At 40.1% G+C, this 24,492-nt stretch overlaps 1 protein-coding gene across 5 annotated transcripts in view; it reads left to right on the top strand.

Annotated features, from left to right (window-relative positions):
* The window catches only part of CARMIL1 (capping protein regulator and myosin 1 linker 1), a 312,575-nt gene that overhangs the window by 136,877 nt on the left and 151,206 nt on the right, over positions 1–24,492 (top strand). For all 5 annotated transcript variants that reach the window (XM_072813988.1, XM_072813987.1, XM_072813985.1 and 2 more), the window contains exons 6-11: positions 6,804–6,901; positions 7,247–7,317; positions 7,558–7,631; positions 19,578–19,653; positions 22,217–22,305; positions 23,495–23,589. In XM_072813988.1, coding sequence (XP_072670089.1) covers positions 6,804–6,901; positions 7,247–7,317; positions 7,558–7,631; positions 19,578–19,653; positions 22,217–22,305; positions 23,495–23,589 — 503 coding nt within the window. The remainder of the gene's footprint in view (positions 1–6,803; positions 6,902–7,246; positions 7,318–7,557; positions 7,632–19,577; positions 19,654–22,216; positions 22,306–23,494; positions 23,590–24,492) is intronic.

Genomic DNA, 24,492 nt, shown 5'->3' with positions numbered 1-24,492 from the left:
GAGGTAGGAGGAATTACAGGGAGTTTTTGTTTGCATTCAGAATGGGAGATACTAAAGCACATGGCTATAATGAGGGGAGTGCTCCAGTAAAAGAGAAAGAGAGAGAGAGAGAGAGAGAGAGAACACAAGAGATTGTTGCTGGAAATGGCGGTAGTAAATCCACACTATCCTTGAGAAGGTAAGAGGGACACAGAATGCATACCACATACTTGAGCTTCCTTCTAGGCCAGGAGCTACTCGAGCAAAGTCTGCATTTTTATTCATCTTAAATCCCTAGTCCTTGGCACATAGTACATCCTCACTGAGGTTTTTTATGCTTATCATGTGCCTTATGCATCATTGGGCAGCGTGACTCAGGAGCACATGGAGTTTGGAAGACCGTGGTCCTGTCCTCCATCCACAGGTGTGGGGGCTGAGGTGACACGGAGCAGATGAGACAGTGAGTGCTTGGGCGTGAGCAGGTGGTGGCTGGGTGCAGGCTGGGTGTGTGGAGCTCCACCTGAGAAGCAGGGAGAGGATTCAGAGGCAGTTCAGATGAAGCCACCGATGTGCAAGAAGGCATGGATTGTAACTGAGAACTTGACTTGGCAGAGAATTTAAAGAATGTAAATGTACCTGGCTTTTATTTTGCTCTCCTACCCACTGTGCGTCATTAGCTTGTCAAAATAAACCTGTAATATTTTGTGATTTTCATGTTCTGCTTTACTCTGGAAGTTCCTTAGATTGTATTACATAATTTTAGCAGGGGAAATGGATGATTATGTTGGTGCTGGTTATCGATTGGCGGGGTGAGGGGGGGCAGGTGGAGAGGTGGGTGATTATATCCTTTCTTCTCCATCCCTTGTCTTGTGTGCCTTGTTAGATTGGTCAGTAAATAATGACATAAATTGACATAAATAATGGAGAATGTGCAAAATAAAATATGTCTCCGGAATGTCCTACATCTGCTTATAGTAAGTTGAAGAATATAAAACTGTATTTGATACAACACTGTATGTTAACTAACTGGAATTAAAATAAAAACTTAGGAAAGAAACTATATTTGGAATCCTTAACCTGGTTTGAGTCATTTGTCTCATCAGATGTATTACCTGAACCTGTGGTGGGGACCCTGGGTCCCTGGCCCTCATCGTCTCGTCTCCTTCCCTGCTTGGGGCTCTCCTAGTAGAGGCAGATGGACAGGGGAGTATCTGATGAGTGTATATCAGGAACCAGGACAATCCGGAGGATAAACGCAGCCTGGGCAGCCCTGGGTTCAGATCATCAGTTCTTGGATAGTCCCAAGTTTGACTATATATGAATGAAACTTATCTGCAAAGATCTGAATTTCTGGTTTTACCCAAATATAATTGTGAAATTACATCCATGATCAAAATCAAATATAAAAACAGGGTATAAATAATATACAAAGTATAATCAGTCTTCCTGATGACAGTCCAGAGAATGCAGATAGGAAAAAAATGAAGAATTTTAATTAAAGTCAATAGTCACACCAGTGTCCACTCTTTACCACTCCCCTACCATATGTATATGTTAGGGTATTTGTCACTTCCTCTCTCTTTCCCTTACAAAATGACATTTACCCTCCTCCCATTAAATAAGGAAAATTTATTTCAAAATATAGAGGGAATTTAAAGATGCAAGAAGAAAATTTAAGTTAAATTTAAAAATCAGATCTCCGTTCGCATTGTGCTGTGACTGCTCTCATCCTTACGCTGTGCGAAACTGAATGTCTTTGGAGGCCTGGCCTTTGAGACAGTGATATTAAGGAAGCTAGGGAAATGTTTGTAAGTAAATGTTGTTTAATCTGTTTTCCCAGAAGTGTCTGCATTGTAGTTTCTCTTCAAAAAGCGGTTTTGTGTGATAGCCTTCAGCTTTTCTAATATTGAGACCCTTGGTTGTTCTCCAAAACCAAGCTAGATTTTTTTTTTTAACGTCAAATTAAGTCATCAGAGCACAGTAGAATTCATTTAGAAAATGTTCATTAAAGGACTCCCTCAGGCATGCATACAGGAGTGAAATGTTTCCTGCTCTCTAAAAGTTTATAGGCTACAGGCAGTATAAGAAAGTTCCATGGGTAATAGTGAGGAGAGAGAGAATCCTCAGATTTCAGAGAAAGGAAAGTCACATTTAACTGGAGACACCAGGAAAATAATGTATGATTTGTATTTGCTTTCTGCTTTTTTTTGAGAGAGGGGATTTTGAGAGGATGGTGGGTCTGGTAGAGTTCTGTGGGGAAATGGCAGGAGCAGGTGCCTGTGGGAGACAGCTGCCTGCCTAACATAGGAATTGGGAGCCTGCAGATGTCACTGTGAGCAAACGCCTCAAGGATGGGTACTGGGGAGCTACTGAAAAGACTTTTGAACGTTAGAGTAAAATGGTAGTTCTGCTTCAGGAAGAAACAGTCCTAGGTTTTGCGTTATGAACATGTATGGGGAGAGCCTTGAGGTACAGCTGCAAGGTGTAAGGTTGTCAGGAGACTTTAGTGGGGTTGAGATCCTAGGCAAGTTAACTCACTTCTCCATGCCTCAGTGTCCTCATCTGTAAAATGGGAATAATGCTGTTAATGCAGGTAAGGCTAAAATTAGCTCATGTAAACTGCTTTGGCAGTGTTCCAGAAGTTTTATCTGTAGTACAGGTTGTTGTGGTCAGTTACCCAATGGCCCCAGAGGAAAGCCTGTACCATCCAAAAGGACATTGGTGGTGTTTGTAGGGAGCTTCTTTGAAGTTTGATATATATATTTTTTATTATATGTTTACACAGAAGCTGAATGCATTTCTCTAATTTGATTTTATTGTTGTTGTTAAATGTACCTAATAGCATCCTTTTCGGGGGACAGAATGGTAGCCTTCTAACATGATTTTTTTTCCCTTAGGATTTCCGCATGCTGAATTCTTCTGTCATACATGTGACACATTTGAAAGTTGCCTGAGTATTAGTGTCCGCGTATTAGGACAAGCTTTCTTTGATACCATAATAAAAATGGTATTGCAGATCCCGGTATAGGAAGTCAAAGCCAATTGAGGTAGGTAGGTGAGGTTATTGTGAAGAAAAAAAATAGGAGTTTCTGTAAAAACAAAAGAAGGGTGCTTTATAGTCTGTTCAATTGTCTAAATCGGAGGCAGCATTTAGTTGGGGTGTGGTTCCCGTCAGTAAAACCTCTGTGGTTCTGGAGAAAACTTCCTTATTGCGTAGGAGCTTTGAAATTGAATTTTAAATAAAGCAATTAAGTGGATTAAAAGAATTTACAGCTTTTCCGGGTCCACAATTTAAGCCCAAGATTTGCACAGAGAGCTGGCATGCTGGTCATCTGGTTCGCTGTCTTCCTGGGCCTTTTTGTAAATTAGACTCATGTGATGCAGGTGTGCTTGATCCATCTATGCAGTAGTGCCTGCGAGTGAGCCATGGGCTTTGTCTGTTCGCTAGGATTTTGGTTTACCTGTCATGACAGGTATTCTGACAGCAAGTCCTTGGTGTCTGTCCATGACACTCTCTCTCCCTGTGTATGTATGAGCTGTGCCCTGTGGGTGCGCACGTGGACTTCTTGCCACTGTTTAGCTACAGGCAGAAAACAATGGGGATCAGCGGTGGGATCTCCCCTCTAACCCATTTATTGTTTCTGAGCATGTGTTAGAGCACGTGAACGCTTCCCACCTTCTGGAAGTTTAGTTCTTCTAACTTTATCTCTTACGGAAATAAGTGCACCTGTTTCATGAGACGTCTTCAGTTCCTGAAATCTAAGTGTGTCCTAGTTCCTGGCAAAGGCAAGAGGAGAACTGTCACAGAGCAGGGCTGCTTGGGAAAGCTCAGACTGATAACTTCCAAGAGGGGTTTTGGAGGTCAAGGGGCAGCAGCTGCACACACGTCTATACTGGCTGCTGCTTCTCTTGCTCTGCAGCTGACTTGTCCTTACCCCTGAACAGGAATGTCTGGTGTTGTTTTGGGAGCAAAATTGAGGCTTTAGCTTCTGACTCAGCCCTGAGGAGTCCCTATAATCCTAGACTGCCACCTTCCTATACTTGATCCCACTAGCTTCCTGCCAAAGATTTTTGCCTTATTTTCTTCCTGCTTTTGACTAACTTCACTTCATGCTGTGTCATTGAAACAGCATGCCGTGCAGTCCTGCTGAGATGAAGCAAGAATCATAGAACACAAATGTGAGCTCAGATGAAGTCCGACCCCAGTGTCCTTCAGTGCATCCAAAGTTCACTTAATCTAGCTGTGTCAGTGCTTGGGGCAGCTTCTGACCGCTCTGGTCTCTCGTTGCATGTCTTGTAGCCAGAAAATAATGCCACTACAGTTCTAGAAGGGTAGTGTTGAACCGAGATGAGCCATTCCAAATGGCCAGATTCTGTAATATCCCTTTCAGTGTGAATGTCTTCTTAAACCCATGGTTACTCCCAAATTGAGAACTTTTAGGATAATGGGGCTTAATCATAGGTATTCTCAGGTGAAACAGAAAAATCGTGCTGCACTTGCAGACCTCATGCATTTATCTAAGAATTTGAAGGAACTCGTGACAATTGACATCTGTTGGTTGTACGTGATTATGCTTCCATCATAAAAATTGCAAAGTAGAAATATTTTCAGTGCTAGTAGAACATTAGTATTTAAACACTTTGTTATGTATTTGAGGTTTCGTCTAAGCATAGAACAAGCACATCTTATCTGGCATCCGTCCAGTGAGAAAACGGAGCTACCTGGAAACATTGCCTGCCAATACTCTACATGGGGATCGAGATTCATCATGATGACTTGAGAACATTATATGTAGCAAAAGTGTTTTTAAGTCATTAAAGGAAGATGAAAATATTTTCGATATAACAGGATCTTAACTCCGCCAACTTTGCACCCAGGTCCCCCTGTGATCACGGGTGCCTCTGACCCACTGTTACCCTTCCTCGAAGCCTATGACCTCCCCTACCCCCTACTTTGAGGGCTGCTCCCAGACCCCGGCACCTCATGGAACAGCATCTTCTTGGGTGACATCACAATTTGCTCATCTTGCTCTGACCACAGCCCTTCTACTTTTCTCTCCCTGGAAGGAGCAGTGCTTGGATCTTTTCAGGGCCTCCCAACCATCCATCCCTTGGCTTCCCCCCTCCTTTCCCAAGTGCCCATCCTGCTGTGTCCGACCCTCCAGCTGGGCGCTGGCAGTACCATCAGGTCCGTCTGTCCCGCTGTTCTTCTGGCTCGCCTGCCTGGAGAGCTTGTGGCCCCACCACGCGCACCAGCTGCCCCCTTTGGCCACAGGTCTGGGCTGCAGAGAGTGGCAGGACAGAGTCCCCCAGCTGGTCCACGTGGGGCCACCAGAAGCTCATGACCTTCACTCTCATGGGGCTCTTACCCATCCTGTGGGCTTCTGTTTAATTCCAAGTTACTTATCTGTTTCCAATGTCTGCCCCCCATCCTCGCCTTCCAGATAGTCCTCTCCAGTACCTGTCTGTCTTGTGCACCTGCAGGCTTTCCGTGGCTCTTCATTGCCCTGAGAATAAGATCCAAACTCTGTAATTTCACCTTGGAGCCTGTAACCTGGTTCCTCTTTCGTTCCCTGGACTCTGTTTCCCCTTCCCTGTCACATGGCATTTACTGGCCACTTTGAACTATGTGTCGTTTCTGGAAGCGATCACAAGCCTTCTCACCTCCATGAAGTTGCCATCCCTTTATCTGGAACACCTTCCCTGGCTCCTGGTCTCCCCCCTTACCCTCACCCGAGATTAAGTCTGTCTTCCTCTTCAGGGTTTAGCATAGCTGGGTGATGTACTGAAGACCGTTCCCAAACTCCCTACTCCTCCATTGATCTCCTACCAGAGAATTAGTGTCCTCTCTGCTGTCCCCATACCCCATGCTTCTCCTGTATTAAGACTTTTCCTTTTATGCTGCCTATTTATTTGTCTGGTTCTCATGCTAGACTGCTCACTGGGGACACAGGGACAATACCTATTTTGTTCACTGCTGTATGCTTAGTACCTGGTAGCTGCTCTTGCCGCACTTGTAGATGTTTAATAAAAATTTGGGGGTGAATTAATGGATTCATAAGTTGCTCATTACATGATGATTGTGTGGTGTACCTATGAGAGCATCGGCTAACATCTGACTTTACCAGGCATCAGAGATTGTTTTAATCACTTCATAGGTATTAATTTCTTTCTTTTTCACAATTACGGTAGGTCCTCCTACTTTGCTAGTTCTATGAATAATGAAATTTTGGACGTGGTTGGCTGTGCTTGTAACCACTAACGTGTCCTGCTTCTCCATGCTGGCAGGACTCTGTTAGCTCTGCATGAGAATGGGGGCTGGGTGTGCTCCCCAGCCCAGAGGAGCTGTGGTCATAGGAGGGAAAGAGGTAGTAAAAGGAGCATACTCTCCCATGATGGACATTCATATGGGGTATTATGGAAAGAGGAGATTTGTATTTTAATTTTTGGAAAGTTAGTGATTTATATTTAGTATACACATAATCTAATAATTAAATAGAACACACTGTTTTCTAACTATTCTAATACAATCGAATGTTACAAAACAAGTAAATAACATAGAGATGATTTACATTGCTGGGTAATACCCACGCTTACAAAAGGGAGCTAAATAAAGAAGTTTATTAAGTTCCTGTAGATTTCCAGCTTCTTAGTACTCAAAAAATGGAATTATGTTTACCAAAATTGAAGTGGTGCCCATCTTTGATTTTAAAAAAGGCATATCAAAAAACAAAAAAATAAAAAAGGCATATCACCAAATAGATTTCTGCGTGCTGTGCAAAAACCTGAATTTTTGAAATTTATTGTTACTGTTGATCTTATAGGCGAATCATGAAAAAAGTCTCCATGGAGCCATCTGAGCGACTGGCCAGTCTCCAGGCTCTGTGGGACAGCCAGACTGTGGCCGAGCAAGGCCCCTGTGGTGAGCATGCATTTTAAAACCAAATTATAAATGGCTGCATAGATGTCCCCCTGCCAGGAAGTTACGTCTATTCCTAGTATGCTACTGTAAAGGTACAATTAGTTTTAAGGTGTAATTAGTACCGCACAGACTTTAGCTTGGTGGACAGAAGTCCTATATTTAAGCTGTATTGCGTGCTGCTATGTACTTACTATAGAACGGGGGGGTGGGGGGGAGCCTTTGCTGTCTTCCCAAACAGAAAGAATAATCAGCATTGTCAACATCGGCCATATTTCAACTTTTAAATTTTAACTTAAGATAAATCAGTTAGTTGAAAACCTCTCACATTTCTGTCCTGTGTTTCAGGTGGATTTTCTCAGATGTATGCCTGTGTTTGTGACTGGCTTGGATTTTCATACAGAGAAGAAGTACAATGGGTAAGTGTATCTGTGTGCAGACGTGTGTGTGTGCACACACACACACTCCTGGAGAATATTCCAATGTTTGACTGGCTTCTTTCTTTCTTTCTCTCCCCCGCCCCCACCATTCATTTTTTGCTTAAATCTTCCTTTCTCAGAAAATGTGAAAAATCTGTATCATTATCTAATTCTCTTTGTATTCCTCTTCTCTGATCATCTATGTGGACTATTCACATGATTGAATTATATTTCTGACAGGATGTGGATACAATTTATCTGACACAAGACACCAGGGAATTGAATTTACAAGACTTCAGTCATCTTGACCACAGGTAGGCTACTTCCATCTTTCCTTCCTTTTATAACTAATTCTGCTTTTAGAACCTTACTTCTCTGTTGGTGCTTATGGACATATGTGATCTCCAGAAAACCTTGTTAGAAGGGAAATCAGGAGAATCTAAGACTGTCTGAATTTGGCCTTTCAAGTAATAGTTTCAGATATGTTCATTTGGGAATGAAGTGCATGTGTATACATCAAATCCAGAGTTTGTAGTTAGAAACTCTGGAAACAATATAGTTCTTAAGTCCTTGTACCAGTCCACAAGTCTATTTGATCATCTGCCCTGTATATATGATATAGTATTATTTTCCTAATTGCCATTAGAACATTCTTCTAGAAGAAAATTTTATGTTGCAGTTCTAAGAAATGACTTTTAGTTTCTAATTTCTTCATGAATTGGGGATTGCTAGAGTATATATGTTTATATGCTGGTGGAAGTCAGTGTGCCAATATCTGCCTTGTGATAATGATAGTGAAACTGTGAACCGTGTTGCACACTATTTAAGAGACTGGTAGGTTTTAAGATCTTGACTGTCATGCATTTAAGGCTGTGACTAGTGTGATCAGGCCCCAAAGAAGGCTCTTCATTCAGTCTGTTGAAGTTCTTTTGCTTCCTGATGTAGTTGTGTGGTGCCCTAGTGTGTTTGCTGGTGGTTTATCCTGTGTATCCCCATCTCCACCACCCTGGATGTGCTGCTACTTATTTTAAGTGGCAGGTATTAGCCGTTCCCCAGTGAACCTCAGCCTGAGGAACCTTCCCTCCCTGTTTGGACTTGAGAGAGAGGATCCTGGGATTCTGGCTGTACCTTTTTTTGCCATTTGGACAGCTGGAATTGCAGACAGTAATTGCCTGTGTTTCCTCTGTCGCTCATGAAAAAGTGAACTGAGAAACAGAGAAAAAAATTGCTCTGCAGGTTTTTTACGATTAAAATAGAAAATTATATGTAGGGCAGCCCGGGTGGCTCAGCAGTTTAGTGCCGCCTTCAGCCCAGGGCTTGATCCTGGAGACCTGGGATCAAGTCCCACATTGGGCTCCCTGCATGGAGCCTGCTTCTCCCTCTGCCTGTGTCTCTGCCTCTCTCTCTCTCTCTCTCTCTCTCTCTCTGTCTCATGAATAAATAAATAAAATATTTGGGGAAAAAAAATCTCTTAAAAAAAAAAAGAAAATTGCACGTAGAATAAGAAGAGTGGGTAGTCCTGCTGTATCAGATCACCATGTCTTTGGCCCTGGGATCCTTTTACAGTTCTTGAAAACGGTTGAGCTTTTGTTTGTGTGGGTTGAATCTTTTGGTACTCAACATATTAGAAATTAAAATGAAAATTAAAAATATTAATTCATTTAAAAATGTTAATGAACCTATTATGTGCTAATACATACAGGTACCATTTTTATGAAAAATATTTTCCAACACGCAGAAGAAGTCAGCCAGAAGAGTGCATTAGTTTACCTTTTTGCTGATCTCTTTAACTTCTGAATTAATAGAAGGCTGCCAGATTCAGTGTCTGCTTCTGCACTCACTCTGTTGTGATACGTGGCAATGATTGAAGTAAATTAAGAAAATGCAGATTTAAGCAGATCCGTAGTTAGAAAAGGGAAGAGGTTTTTTTTTTTTTTTTAAGATTTTATTTATTTATTAGAGAGAGAGAGAGAGAGCATACAAGTAGGGGGGAGCGACAGGCAGAGGAGAGGAAGAAGAGCATCTCAGGCTTTCCCCGGGGTCCACAGACTGTGAGCAGAGTGGTGACACTGTGTGGGGCAACTTGAGGTGTGTCTCTCACTTTCTTTGTTACCTCCTTAATGATTTTTACACCATTAATAGGTTATTCACAGTGGCAGTGCTAAATTTTCCAGCTGATCCCCTGTACTTAATTTGGTGATTAATCTATCAGCAGATAGAAACTGTATCTAGGGAAGCTACTAATAAATACAGTTACTTGAAATATGTAGAAATAGGTAGAATCTTGTTTTTTCTTTTTTTTTTTTTAAAGATTTTATTTATTTATTCATGAGAGACACAGAGAGGCAGAGACACAGGCAGAGGGAGAAACAGGCTCCATGCAGGGAGCCTGACGTGGAACTCGATCCTGGAACTCCAGGATCATGCCCTGGGCCAAAGGTAGGCACTAAACCGCTAAGCCACCCAGGGATCCCCAGTAGGTAGAATCCTATCCACAATTGAGAAACTTTGTCAAAACCCCGAATTTTCAGGGATGCCTGGGTGACTCAGTGGTTGATCGTCTGCCTTTGGCTCAGGGCATGATCCTGGCATCCTGGGATCAAGTCCCACATTGGGCTCCCCCAACGGGGAGTCTGCTTCTCCCTCTGCCTGTGTCTCTGCCTCTCTTTCTGTGTCTCTCATGAATGAATGAATAAAATCTTAAAAAAAGAAAAACTTAGAATTTTTGTACAGATTTTTTCTAATTCCTTAGCTGGAGAATTTTCAGTTTGTCAGTAAATGCTGTATTCATAAATCATCTACTTTTTTACTTGGTTAAGGGCTAGAAGGATGTTTTTCATTACTGATACTTTAGATTAAAAGGTGGAACACTTTTTCTGTAAAGCGCCAGATAGTATAGTAAATTTTTTAGGCTTTATGGAGCAGACGGTCGCTGTTGCAATTATGTACTGCTGTTGTTATAAATCGAAAGCAACTCTACACAGCATGTGATTGGATGAATGTGATTGTGTTGGAATAAACTTTATTTACAAAAATATACACCGCGAGCTGTGGTTTGCTGACTCTTGCTTGCTCTAGATCAGTGGCCTCTCATGCAGGATGTATGTACCCAAGGAAAAATGTAAGATGAGCTGCAAAAAAAAAAAAAAAAAAAAAAAAAATAGAGCTTCTATTTATGTTTATTGTTGACTCATTTTAAAATTTCTTTGTTTTACACTATATAAGACTATTACTATTGTAGTATTTGGTATATAATAATTATGAAAAAATTAAGGAGTTCTCGAAATTTGTTCTTTTTTCTTTTTTCAATTGCAGTGGGCTTATTAACAGTGGGGATTGGGATTGTTTCTCTAGATGTCCTCTTTTCTATTAATGCCTACATACTTTGACTTTTTTCAGAACTCTCTCTCCCTGATCTTCGAAGTTTATCCTCCCTTTCTTGAGGAGGTAATTTTTTCCCCATGATTCTTCCTGGTCAAATTAGCGCCATCTTCTATATAAAGAGGTTACTGTCAGTCCTATAAGATGGCCTGTATTAATAGTATTTTGCCAATCAAATCACAACAAAGTATATTGGAAGAACATTTCTGTTTATTAGAAGTATGAGCATGTTCCATGAAGGAACAGTCTGGCTTTCAATGGCATGGTCATTTGGAAGGATTCAAAGTGGCACAATCTCAGTGTGATTTGGGTTGTTCTCCGAATTTGAGAGGTTTTACAAAAATGTTGGTTATTTTCTCATTTGGGTATGAATTATGGAAAAGAGAATAGAGGAATTAGACACATTGGAAGTACAAAAGGAGAGATTAGATGGGCCATATGTGGAGCTGGAGTTCGTTAGCAAATAGGGTAATACTTGTCATATGCATTGATGGATTTTCCCACTGTAGCCCCTGGCTCCTGTGTATCTCTATGTGAACATAATTCCTAATTGGCCCATTCAAAGCTTTATCTTGTATTTAGTCATCAGAGTTAGAAACATCCTTTCTTAAGGGTCCCTAAAACCATTGTGATCCTGGAATGGAAGTTCCATGAAGGCTGGGCTATGTCTGTCTTGTTCATGCTGTCTAATGTGAAGCTCTTGAATCAAACTAGTGGCTCAGAATAAAGGATTTTCAAGGGACACTGAGCTGCTCTAGGGGAGCAGATCATTATTCTGGGAGGTTGAGGGGATTTTTAAAAGGATTTTATTTTACTTTTTTAAAGTAAGAGAGTCAGCACTGGGAGAGTTAGCGTGAGTGACAGGGTGGGGTTGAGGGTGAGGGAGAAGCAGACTCCCTACTGAGGAGGGAGCTGAACACAGGGCTTGGTCCCAGGACCCTGGGATTATGACCTGAGCCTGAAGGCAGATCTTGAACTGACTGAGCCACCTGGGTGACTCAAGATTTTAAGTAATCTCTACATGAATGTAGGGTTTGAACTCACAATCCTGAGATCAAGAGTCGCATGTTCTATTGACTGAGCCAGCCAGGTACTCTAGGATTGTCTTTTATTTTTTAAAAGAGATTTTATTTATTTATTTATTTTGAGAGTGAGTGAGAGCAAGAATGTGAGCTGAGAGAGAATCTCAAGCAGACTCCACACGGAATGCAGAGCCCAATGCGGGGCTTCATGTCTGAATTCACAATTCGTGTCTGAATCCTCTCTGGATTCCTATAAATTCTGAGTGTTTCGTTCATTTCACTCACTCCAAGCCATTATCTTTTGTATCTGGGGATTTGTAAGTACCATTTTTCTCAGATTATCCAAGTTGGGAGGATTGGGTCATGCATGTGGCATCCATGTTAACGTTGCAGGTCTGGTAACAGGGAGGACTGCTAATTCAACAGATCATCTTAACTTTATGATGGGATCTCTCAAAGGCCTGTGAGCCTGTGTGTTACAAGTGTAATTATACTGTAATTTGGAGTGGCGGGGAGTGATGAGGGTGTAGAGGTGGTGGAGCTGAGTCTAAGAGAATATATAGCTTTATATACATAGATTTTTCTTGTGCCCAGGAGATTTTTAAGAGGAGCTAGTCTCATCAATCCTCTAAAGACTCAACAACATGCATCACTGAATTTAAACTTGGCTTATGAGAGCTCAGGGAGCAGCTCATTCCCTTCAGACTCATATTTTCGAGTTTTCATATTTCTTACTCAGTGGCGTTCCTGAGCCTGACACTTTAAGGAAAAGAGTTTCAAGTGTGGGTTAATGTTGGTCAATGCTGTCTCGAGGGTATTAGTGTAGTTCTTTCCCGATCTAGGCTCTGTTTCTCTAAGCCCACTCTATTGCCAAAGGATGAAGTACTGTTTGGAGTGTGGAATCAGGTGTGAAGAGCACCGGTTTCTGCTTTCCATCCTAAAGTGTCTGTGAACAGTTGTATAAACAGTGGTTTCCAGCCTAGGTCAGGTGGACTCCGATGTAAGAGTTGATGATATTTTGGGGAACATGAAGAAAATAGTATAACTTGATTTTCCTTTTTCTTTCTTTCTTTCTTTCTTTCTTTCTTTCTTTCTTTCTTTCTTTCTTTCTTTCTTTTTCTTTCTTTCTTTCTTTCTTTCTTTCTTTCTTTCTTTCTTTTCTTCTTTCCTTTTCTTTCTTTCTTTCTTTCTTTCTTTCTTTCTTTCTTTCTTTCTTTCTTTCTTTCTTTTTTTCTTTCTTTCTTTTTTTAAGATTTTATTATTTGAGAGAATAAGAGAGAGCACAGGCAGGGGGAGGGGCCAAGGGAGAGGGAGAAGCAGACTTCCCACTGAGCTGGGAGCCTGACAATGCCAGGGGGCCTGGATCTCAGGACCCTGAGATGATGACCTGAGCCAAAGGCAGATACTTAACCAACTGAGCCACCCAAGCACCCTGAGTAGAACTTGTTTTATGTTTATTTTACATCTGTTTTATTTGTGTGTGTGTGTTTTACACTGAACATAATATATTGAGATAGTAGCACATGTATATAATTTATAGATAAACAGATTTTGTGGAGGTTTGTGTTCAAAATATTTTTCAGTTAAGAGTGAATGATCAAAAAATTTAGAGATCATCTATTTAGGATTCTGGTCATGTCGTCATCTGTGAAGTGTTTCAGATTGTCATGTACCTTACAGAGCTGGTGAGTGGTCCAGCTAATCATTTAATAATAGGACAAATATAAATATATAATATATATATTATATAAATATGTTATATTTATATTTAATATAATTAAACCGCAATATAAATTAGGATAGCAGGAAGGAATAGCGAATCCATAATATTTGAGACTTTTTAAAGCACCCCACTTCCATTTTCAAACTCGATGTGAAGGAGAAAAGTCTAAATTGTACCCAGAAAGGCTCTCAAATGAATATGTCAGGAAGATATTGCTTTGGTTTGGAATTATACCATCCTTTCCACAAGAGCGCATATTCCATCGTATGTGTACAGAAAGTGTGCAGAGTGGCAAGACTGTGTTCTTGCATGAAATACCTCCTTTGAACCTCTGAGTGTTTGTTAGATTTATTAGGGGTAAATCTTCACTACTGTGGTGTGCGGATATACTACAGATAATTAACATGTTGTTCACTGGATTATTGTGCTTTTACCTTTGTGCTTTTTCCACATTGTAGATTATGGGGCTCGCTAGACATCCTTCAAATCTGTCAATTATTTTTATTCTTTTACACCTTTTTGAAGTATTTCACAGTATCTATTTAAAAATTATAGTGCCTTCCTCTTGGAGTTATTGTGAAGACTATAGGGATTAATATATCTAAAACATTTTATGCTGGTACAAATAAATGTTGTGGTTTAAATAAATGCTTGCTACTTTTTTTAAAAAACAGATTTTATTTATTTATTTTGGAGAGAGAGCAAGCAAGCGGGGGGGGGGGGGGAGAGAGAATCTCAAGCAAACTCCCCATGGAGCCTGATACAGGCTCGATCCCAGGATCCTGGAGATCATGACCTGAGCTGAAATCAACAGATGCTAACTGACTGAGCCACCCAGGTGCCTCTGCTTGCTACTTTTATATCCTAAAAGACTTGCCTCCTTTAAAAATGAACAGCTATAACAAGTTGCCAGTTTTCTTAGTTAAAAGAAAAAGAGTTAGAGATACAAAATCCCTATGTGACATAACAGTTTGTGTTTCCAGAAGCTAGTTCATTGTCTTTTCCTTGATGCTGCTCTTACCTTGTATTAACGTTATGATGACATTTTCTTCTGAAAACGTAGAGGTGAAAAACTTGGTTCTTTAGAGTTTTAAGGGAAGGTTTGGATTATTCAGAGTTGCCAACTGAAATGAGAAATAAGGATCTCAACTTATATTACAAACCCCAACCCATGGCTGGATTAACAACAAGGGACAACTCTATCATCCATTTATATCCAGAAAGAGGTTAGGGAATATAAACTGTGTCATCTCTTTCAATACAGTGTAAGAAAAGATTCTGCTAAAGGATATTAACACTGGATCTTCTCAGGATTTGGAGTCTTAAAATGTTTTTGCTCTCATTTTAAGGAAATGGTAGAAGTGTCCCATGGAAATGGCAAGAGAATACTATGTTGCCATGTGGCCAGGACTCAAGAGAGGGTTCCCTGAACTGTGGCTCTTCATGGATGACATTGCTCTTCAGATGGAAAGTCAAGTGATAATTAAGAGCCTTTTAAGAGATCAAAGCAAAACACAGTGGGATACACAATAAATGCCATGGACTGATGGTAAAAAGCCGATACCCTGTGAAAATCAGTCATGATGACAAGCATTGGTGTTTGGAAACCTTTCTACATTATATACTATAACGCTAGTGGTACTAAGTGAAAACACCTAAGAGAAAGAGTTTGTTCTGATTGACACAGACCCCACCAGGGAAATCCAGGGAGCTTTCTGCAGTGACATGGTATTGGCGCAGCAGTTGGGAGGTCCGCGTGAATGCCAAATTGGGTATTTATCCTAGGTTTGCTTATTTCGCTCACTTATTACTAAGTTCTAAGTAAGCCACCCAGGAAAATGAACTCTCAGGAATGAAATTATTGACGTATGGTCTTGTGTTTTTTTCTTTTGTTGTTGTTGTTTGTTTGTGTGTGTGTGTGTGTGTGTGTGTGTGTGTTTCTGTTGCGATGAGATGCACTGGTTTTGATCATGATTGATGATTGTTGTATTTAAATGGCATCTCCTGGAACCTTGGCCTCTGTGTTGTGACTGGCCTGGTGGCTTGGATGTTCTGAGAGTAACAGATTCGAGGAATCCCAAATGTCACCTGGTTCAGACTGACTTTTCTCCAAGTGCTTGCTAAAGTGCTCCCTGAATGCTTGCTTCTCAGACTTTTAAAGCTCCCCATTCTCTGCACAGTGCAGCCAGGTTGAGAGATATTTCAGACCTGAGAAATTGATGTTTTACACATTGTTGTATGTAGCTGTGGTTTATTTACTTTTGTTTCTGTTTTACATTCTAATGTGTGAACATGCCACAGTTTATCCATTCTACGGTTGATGGAGTTAACTATTTGGGTTAGCTTAATGAGTATTTTGAGATACCGGTAAGGCCATTCTTATAGTTGTTTATGTCAAGAAAAGCATACAGTTTTGTATCAGAATGCAAATAAGGGTAAACTGAACCACTATGCCTGCCACTTAGGTCAAAAAATAGGCTATTGCCTCTCCTAAGAAGATGTACATGAATGGGTTTTCATTTCATTTCCCCCTGCACCCCTACCCTACCTGGTTGTAATACCTATTCTAACAGTCTTTGTGTTTATGATTTCATCATAATAGTATGCATATTTCAACCAGGGTTGTATTAGTTTAGGAAATCAGTTTAGGAAAAAATTATTTAGTTTGCCTTGGCTCTTGTTCCAGAAATCTACTTTCTGCCTCAGGCTTCTCCCATATCTTGGATACATCTTGTCTGTATAGTGGAAATTGTCATCTTCCTCTGATACATCTTACCTACATTGCTGAAATTGTTCATCTGCTGAAACATTTCTCTAAAAGCTTTTTATGGTTGCCCTGCCTACAGTCATGTTTCTGTAATACAACTTTCAAGTCTTGTTTCTTAGATACTAAGTGTTTAAATTAGCTACTATATGCAGACCACTCCAGACTTAATGGTGTGCAGCATGAACAATCACTTTTAATTATCTGTCATGGTTCTGGGCTTGATTGGGCTCTGCTAGGTGGTTCTTGCTGGGGCTCTTTCAAGCAGATAGTCAGATGGTGGGGCTGGCTCTGGAACCATCTTGAAGGGGCTTCTTCATTCACATGTCTGGTGGTTGATGTTAGCTGTCTTCAGGGACCCTTCCATGTGGTCTTTCTGTGTGGCCTGGACTTCCTCAGAGCAAGGCAGCTAGATTCCGTGGGTGAACATGTCAAGAGAGGAAACTGAGCAGAAGCCATATTATTGCCTTTTCTATCCTCGCCTTGGAAGTCCCCACAGCATCAGTGGAAGATATCTGTGTTGTCTCCAGCATTGGACAATGAGGAATACAGCCGTTATAAACAATAATATATATGTTTCTGTATAAGAACAAGTTTTTATTTCTCTTGGTTTACTATGTAGGATTGAGATTGCTAGATCTTATGGTAAGTGTATGTTAAACCTAGACACTGTCAGACTGTTTCCACATCGACTGTGCCATTTGCATTCTCATCAGCAATGTCTGAGGGTTTCCTTGCCAGCCGTTGATTTTTTTTTTTTTTTTTTTTTTTTTAGTTTTAGCAATTCAATACGTTTGTAGTAGCATCTCGTTTTGGCTTTAAACTGCATTTCTTTAATGGCTAATAACTTCAAACATCTTTTTTTTAATTTTAATTTATTTTTTATTGGTGTTCAATTTACTAACATACAGAATAACCCCCAGTGCCCGTCACCCATTCACTCCCACCCCCTGCCCTCCTCCCCTTCCACACATCTTTTTATGTACTTCTTTGCCATGGATATATCTTCTTGGATGAAGTATCTTGTTTAGATTTTTTGTTTTTTGTTTTTTTTTTAAAATGGGTTCTTATTACTGACTTCCAAGAGTTCTTTATACATTCTGATACAAGTCCTTTGTCAAAAATGTGATTTGCCAGTACTTTCGCAGAGCAAAGATTTTTGATTTTGGTAGTCCGATTTATCAATTTTTTCCTTTTTTGATCATGCTTTTGGTGTCAGATCTAAAAAATTCTTGACTAAGCCATTCCTTGCTCTGTTGACCATTTCTTCTCTTAGATTCTCTACCTTTAGTTGTGGAGTTTGCTCTGCCTTTTCAGGGTTTTTGCGATTCATATGGAAAGATGATGCCGCCCTACCTCCTGTGTCAGTGTAAAACCTGGTTCTATTAATAATGTGCTCTTCACTGCCTGAAAATGACTTCATTATGACAAAAGCCAGCTGTACTTCAAATCAAGTGACAGACTAGAACACAAAATAAAGAGGTTCTCAAGTGTAGTTGCTACTTGACATTAAATCCACAAAAGGAGGTAAGATGAGAGTGATTTGCTAGAGTTCCTGAGTGAGGAAGTCCAGGAGAGCACTCTTGGACAAAGTGTGTACTTGCCCTCCGAGAAGCTATACCCTGTCCCCAGGGACCAGAGAGAATGACAGGCACTAACTCTCACGTAACCAGCGGGGAATGCTGAAAGAAGTGAAGACCATAAAACCACTGTGGAAAGAAGTTGCCATCCATGGTTTTAAATCTGAAATCTAAAACTCTAGCAGAATTAATGAAGAGACTATTCAGTAGAACAGGTGGCATATGAGACCACATGACTGGGACTAGTAATTCCTTTGCACTGTTTTCCCCCCTACCTTTGGGACTCATTCCTCCTTTTTAAAGCATGTCTGGAAAAAAAAAAAAAAAAAAAAGCATGTCTGATGAAACCAAACGTGTGGTTGGACGGGATGGTCTGTGTAGCGTGCCTGCCACAGGGCCTGGTACCCAGAAGCTATGAAATAATGTGGATTTCACCTCTCTTTCCACCTTCTGCCTTTCTTTTCTATTTCAGTAATGGTTTGAGTACTTGCTATGTGTCATGCCATGCAGATGAAACTGATTATGGTCTCACTGAAGCCAGAAAACTGAAGCAGACTTGGTTTTCAAAGAATTTACAAGCTGGGATGGTGAGGGGCAGACATGGAATACAAACTGTAATCCAAGACAGAATAAAATTAATGCTAAATAGAGATGCAAACAGGGCACTGGCTGGGGTGACCCAGGGGCTCATAGAGGAGAGTTTGTGTGATGCACACAAAGAAGCATGCATGGATTTTCATAGCCAAACACAGCACTAAAAGATATTACTGACTGTGAAATTGTATGATGTGTTTGATGAGTAGTAAATCATCTGCTTTTGGCTTGAGCATGAATTAGGGGCATGTTATAGGAGATTAGGCTGGAAAAATAGTGCAGGCAGGTCTCTGATGCAAATAGCTGCACTCAACGGCTGAAGAGTTTGTGTGAAGCATAAGACAAAAATACACCTGGGCTATCTCATGTATTTAATAAATACTAGAAACCACAAGAAAGTACCAAAGGGTTGTAACATGCTTGCTAAGCCTCAGGAATCCATTCAGGGTCACTTATTATCCACAAGGCTAAATGGTGTCCTTGCTACAATATAAACTCCTCAATTAGAGAATACAGTTGACTTGTAACCATGGTGGGAGAGTGGAGGCTGGGGCAACAAACCATCCCCCTTACACAGTCAAAAATCCAAATACAGCCTTTGACTCCTCTAAAACTTAAGTACTCACAGCCTAGTGTTGACCAGAAGCCCACCAATAACATAAACACTTAACACACATTTTGTTTGTATTATATACTGCATTCTTACAGTAAAGTAAGCTAGAGGAAAGAAAATGTTATTAAGGAAGTCATAAGAGAAAATACATTTAGAGTATTATATTATTAAAAAAAATCCATGCAGTTCAAATCTGTGTTGTTCAAGGGTAAACTGTATATGACACTCTTGATGGTTAAAGAAATCAGGTTCATTAATATAGACTGAGAAGTACGTTTCTCCAAGAGCAAGGAGGTTCTCTGAGCAAATGCTGCTTGCTACCAGTCTCTCTTCCTTTGGATATAGACATCACGGGCCCCAGAGGGAAATAAATTCAGCTTTTAGGAATTCTACTATCATCATTACTGAAGATCTGTCCCAAAGAATTTCATTGTTACCTCGTGGTCGAAGTAGTTTTAGCTGGATGTTGTGATTGTAAATAATAGCAACTAACCAGTGAACTTGGATGTCACAGATTGAAAATAAAGTGCCAGCATGGCTGCGGTAAGAGGGCTTTCACGTATGTTGTTATTTCTGCTTCTAGGGACCTAATACCTATCATTGCTGCTCTGGAATATAATCAGTGGTTCACAAAGCTATCTTCCAAGGATCTGAAACTGGTAAGTGAAGATGTTGCAAATGTTGCTTACTTCTGCTTAGTTTCAAAAGCCTGATAATTATCAAAAAACATTTGTTTTCCTACTAATCTGGTGAACTGTGTACATGCTTTTTTCTTGAGATATTTTCCTGCAAGCGATCTGCATACATTTTACAAAGTTTGTAATGTGAGATGCCTCAGAGAAGTTCTTCCTTATGTTTTCAGCTGCTTCAGGCAATTTTAGATAATGAACAGAAAGACATTTAGCGAAGCCTTCTGTATATACTCATTCTGTTGGCTAAAACCATTAAAGTTACGTTTGTACAGCTGCAAATAGCAGATTTTATGTTTCTATCCTGCATTCCATCTCCACAAAACTTCCCTTCCTACGAATTTGGGAAAACGTTAGCAGGTAGGGTTGGTCTGCTTGAGTTATGAGAGTTAACATTAATTTTCTAGAGGAGTTTTGGGGTAGATTTATATGTAAACAAAATGAAATCAAAAGTGAGATGTTAGCTTTCATAAGGTATGGGGGAACCAAATTTTTGATATGTTTCACTGGTGGAAATAAGATGCTCTGTTGGGGATTTTTTGCAAGTTCAAAGCAGCCGTATGGACACTTACCCATAAGTTAGCTTTCTACCACTTCATTTTAGGACAGGAAATAATCTAGAGATTGTTTTATTGGTCACTCTATGGTCAAGCCTCCAACTTTCAGAGGTCATGGAAACTGGGCCTTACGATTTTCATAGTGAAGAGGTAGGATTTTGATTAAGACGTGGATCTGTAGAAAGTGGAGGGTTGAGGTTTGCTGGTTCTCTGAATTTACCTCGGGTATGAGTAGCTTAACGTATTATGAGTATGGGCATGGACTGAACTCATTTGGGGCCCATCAAAAGCCAATGTGGTATAGGAAAGAGTGTGGGCCTGGAAATAGAAACCTGGGTCTTCAGATTCTGGCTCCTATTACAAGGCTCTGTGACTGTAGGTAAGTTACTTGACGTTCTAGGACCTCAGCTTCCTATTATTGAGAGTTAATTGGAGCTCATCTCTGTCTAGTGCATATCACAGTACATGGCTCCTAATAGCTATTCCATAAAAATTGGTTTAATAATTAGTTATCTGATTAGTTTGTTGAATGAATGAATGAATGGACATAGCAATATAGCTAATTTGCAGGTTATTGAGATGAGTAAATCATGTGTATAGAAATTCTAACACAGTACCTGACATATTGTAGGCATTCCCTATTAACTATTGTCCTTATATCATCACTGACTACCAAAGAGGCTGAGCAACAAGCAAGTGTGGAGACGTGAGTTATGGAAACTGTATGAGCTAAAAGGAGAGTATCTGCAGTCAGTGATGAGATGATGGAGCTAGGCATGGTGGGGCGCCAGGTGAACTCTTGGGAACAGACAGGAAGCCATGATGAGAGGGAGACCTGGCAATAGAAGCCTCCGTTTGTTGTTTGCTGACATGGGGACCATTTGTAAGACTGAGCTAGCAGACATGACAGGTGGGAGAGGGGAGTCATTCAAGGAAAGAGAAGTAGATTAGCTCAGGGATGGTGGGGTCAGGGAGGACAATGCTTCTCTACCAAGTCAGTTTACCTGGCTCCTTAAAACAGTCATGATTTTCAAAATGGGGCACAGGAGAGCTCTGTGGAGGTGGTACATATCCCACTTTTGGAAATGGTGCCAACTATTTCAGGAATGTGTCCTGGCCATTGGTGCTGCCCATCTATCATTATCTCCCACAGGCATGGTCTTTTCAGTAGCTTTAGATGTTTAGGCAAGAAATCATGGAACTAATCATTTCAGTTCTGGAAAATAATGCATGTAAGTGCCCAGATGCTTCCTAGGATGTCCTGGGATAAAAGGAAGTGTCATGACAGGATTTGAGGGCTGCTCTTACTGCTTTTCTCTTAACTAAGATTTAAGCACAAAAATACATATGTGTATATTTTTAATATTTGGTATTTTAAAATGAAGAATCGCGTTTGAGATTTTACTCTACAGTCTTCAAAAAGAATAGAAATTTTTCATGTTTTTCACCCAATGTTCAAGAGAACTGATACTTGTTCCTTTGATGGGATTGCATCAAAACATTTTCTGATACTCAGCTTATTGGAGTGAAGGGCTCAGGCCCTAGCACATGACAAAAGTTCAGTGAAGGGATCGTCATCACAAACCTAATATTGTTACCATCATTGGCATCACTAAGTCTTTTGATCTCCAGCATGGAGAACAATGTGCAATTCCTTTTGGTTTTCCCAAGATTGGGATATACCTGTGAGTGCCCACAGTACTACTAAAATGGGTTTTTAATCATTCCATCATAATTGTCTGTATAATGGTATACTCTTAAAAACAGGGACTTTTTGTCTTTCATGGCATTGTATTCTCAGGACCCTCATTGTGCTGGTACATAGTAGTAGATGCTTGATCAGGTTTTGTTGAATGAATGAATACATGAATAAATGGTTTATTTGATTAAAACTTTACATCTGCATGGATTTGTAAACAATAAAGTGAGGTTGCTTTTAGACTTATGGCATGGTCAAAAAATATCTTCTCTTACAGTCCACTGATGTCTGTGAACAGATCTTGAGAGTGGTGAGTAGGTCCAATCGGCTGGAGGAATTGGTGTTGGAAAATGCTGGGCTTAGAACGTGAGTATTTTCCTGAATATATGAATATGTGGCTTAAAATCTTTCCACCATTTCTTCTAAAATTAATATATAGTTAAAAAAAAAAGAAAAGTTGGGTCACTCACATATACAGTGTTTTCCCTTCTAAAAAAGAGAAAAAAAAAAAGAAAAAGAAAAGGGATGGATGGATACTTGTTAAGGATTTTATAACATCTTCTGTGATCCAGTCACTTGTTCTTGAGGGAGCATGGTGTGGTAGTTAAGAGGGTGGGCCAGATGCCTCATGGTCTTGGGTGAGTTGCCTCACTTCTGTGCCTCAGTCTCTTTATCTTTTAGATGGAGAAAGCAATAGTATCTACTTTATAGAATTATGATTGTTAGGATAAGTAAATTAATACATGTAAAATGCTTAGAAAAGTATCTTTCATCTTATAGATGCAATGTGTTAGCTTTTATGAATACCATTAATGACACTAGTAACAACATATTTCCCATGATTTCATTGCTTTTGCCTTGGTCTGTATCTGTCTCTTTCCAAATTCATACTTACCCTGTTCGGTAGTTGGTAGTGATTCAGTAGTCAATGCCCAAGCCTTATGTGGAATTTGAATCTGCTAGAACAAAGACTTTACTGCTCCTAACTGAGCAGGGTTGATAGCTTCATAATCATAGCACTTAGTGTGTTATTTTAAGTACAACATACCTAAAATAGTGATTTTGATTTTTTGTTAAAGCATAGTGCTAGCAGTCATAGCCTTTAAACTCAATAATTAGGGCAATCAGTTTTGCATTTGTGAGTATTGCATGAAATGAGAATTAAGATATAGTGAACAGCCTATTGCAATTTTCATGAAAAGCAGGTTCAATTCAGGATTTTTTTTTTTAGTTATGGAAGAGCTGTAATACTATTAATAGCATTCTGTAATAATGTCTTTAAAGGGGCATTTATATATTTTCTTTTTGCTTTTGAATGAGGTTTTGGCTAATCAAAATGAACCACATTTTGGCTGTGGCTTTATGGATTCTCTAATGAGGATATATAGTTGTGTGAAATAGATTGGGTGTTAATGAATATGTGGTAAGTAGACTAATACTGTAAAGAAAGGTTTTCTTTTTTTAGATTTCACTCCAGCTGTTCTAGCTGTCAGTGTTTTATTTGAGCAGTTTTACCTTTTGTGTTATTTAATCTCACTGTTTTGTTTACTTACAGAGATTTTGCACAAAAACTGGCCAGTGCTCTAGCACATAATCCCAACTCAGGACTCCACACGATTAACCTTGCTGGCAACCCACTGGAGGATCGAGGTACCGTAGCATTCATGTGATTCCTGATGCCAAAATTTTAAGAGGATTAGAGAGTTTTAGTGTGGCTACACTCGGAAAATGTTGTCAGGCTCAGTTGTAATTATTTAATAAATGCTCTTGATGCTTTGTTGGCTTCTAGTTTTTTTCCACCCTTTGATGAAAATACTGGTGCTAACATTCATTATCTAATTATCTTCTTTTGAAGAGATACACAGAAAGGATATTATTTTTAAACTATCATATTAGTTTTTTTATGGCTCTGTAACAAATGACCACCAACATGGTGGCTTAAAATGACACAGATGCATTACCGGACCATTTCTTTGGGTCAGTAGTTGGCACAGGTTTGCTGGGCTGTCTACTCAGAGCCTCTCAGGGCTGAAACAGGTTGTCAGCTGTGGCTGTGATCACATGTGACCTTCTGTGTTCAAGCTTACAGGTTGTTGGCGGAATTAATGTCCTTGGGTCTGTAGGACAGAAGTCACCATATTCTTGCTAGCTGTCGTTGGAGACCACTCCCTCCACCCAGAGGCTGTGCTCATATCCTTCCTCCATTTGAAAGGAGGCTTGAAGCAGTAAGGAGCACATCTCTTTGATGCTTACCTTTCTTTTGAATAGGGTACCTGATTGGGTCAGGCCCACCCAAGACAGTCTCCTTTTGATTAACTCAAAGTCAGTTGAATAGTAGCCCAATCATGTTAACAATGTGCCATGTATTCATTAGTCTGCCCACACACTCAAGGAAATTATACAGGGCATGTGTCCCATGGGGGTAGGAATCTTGTGGACCATCTCACTATTCTGTATACCAGAAGCATCTTTTAACATTTAACAGGATTTGAACATGAAGATCAGGAGAAAATGGAGGACTGGAGTTCATGATGAGGCAGAAAAGGGTTTCGT

Source organism: Canis lupus, chromosome 37 (assembly GCF_048164855.1).
Source record: "Canis lupus baileyi chromosome 37, mCanLup2.hap1, whole genome shotgun sequence".
Lineage (NCBI taxonomy): Eukaryota > Metazoa > Chordata > Mammalia > Carnivora > Canidae > Canis > Canis lupus.
This window is presented reverse-complemented; position numbering and strand designations above follow the sequence as displayed.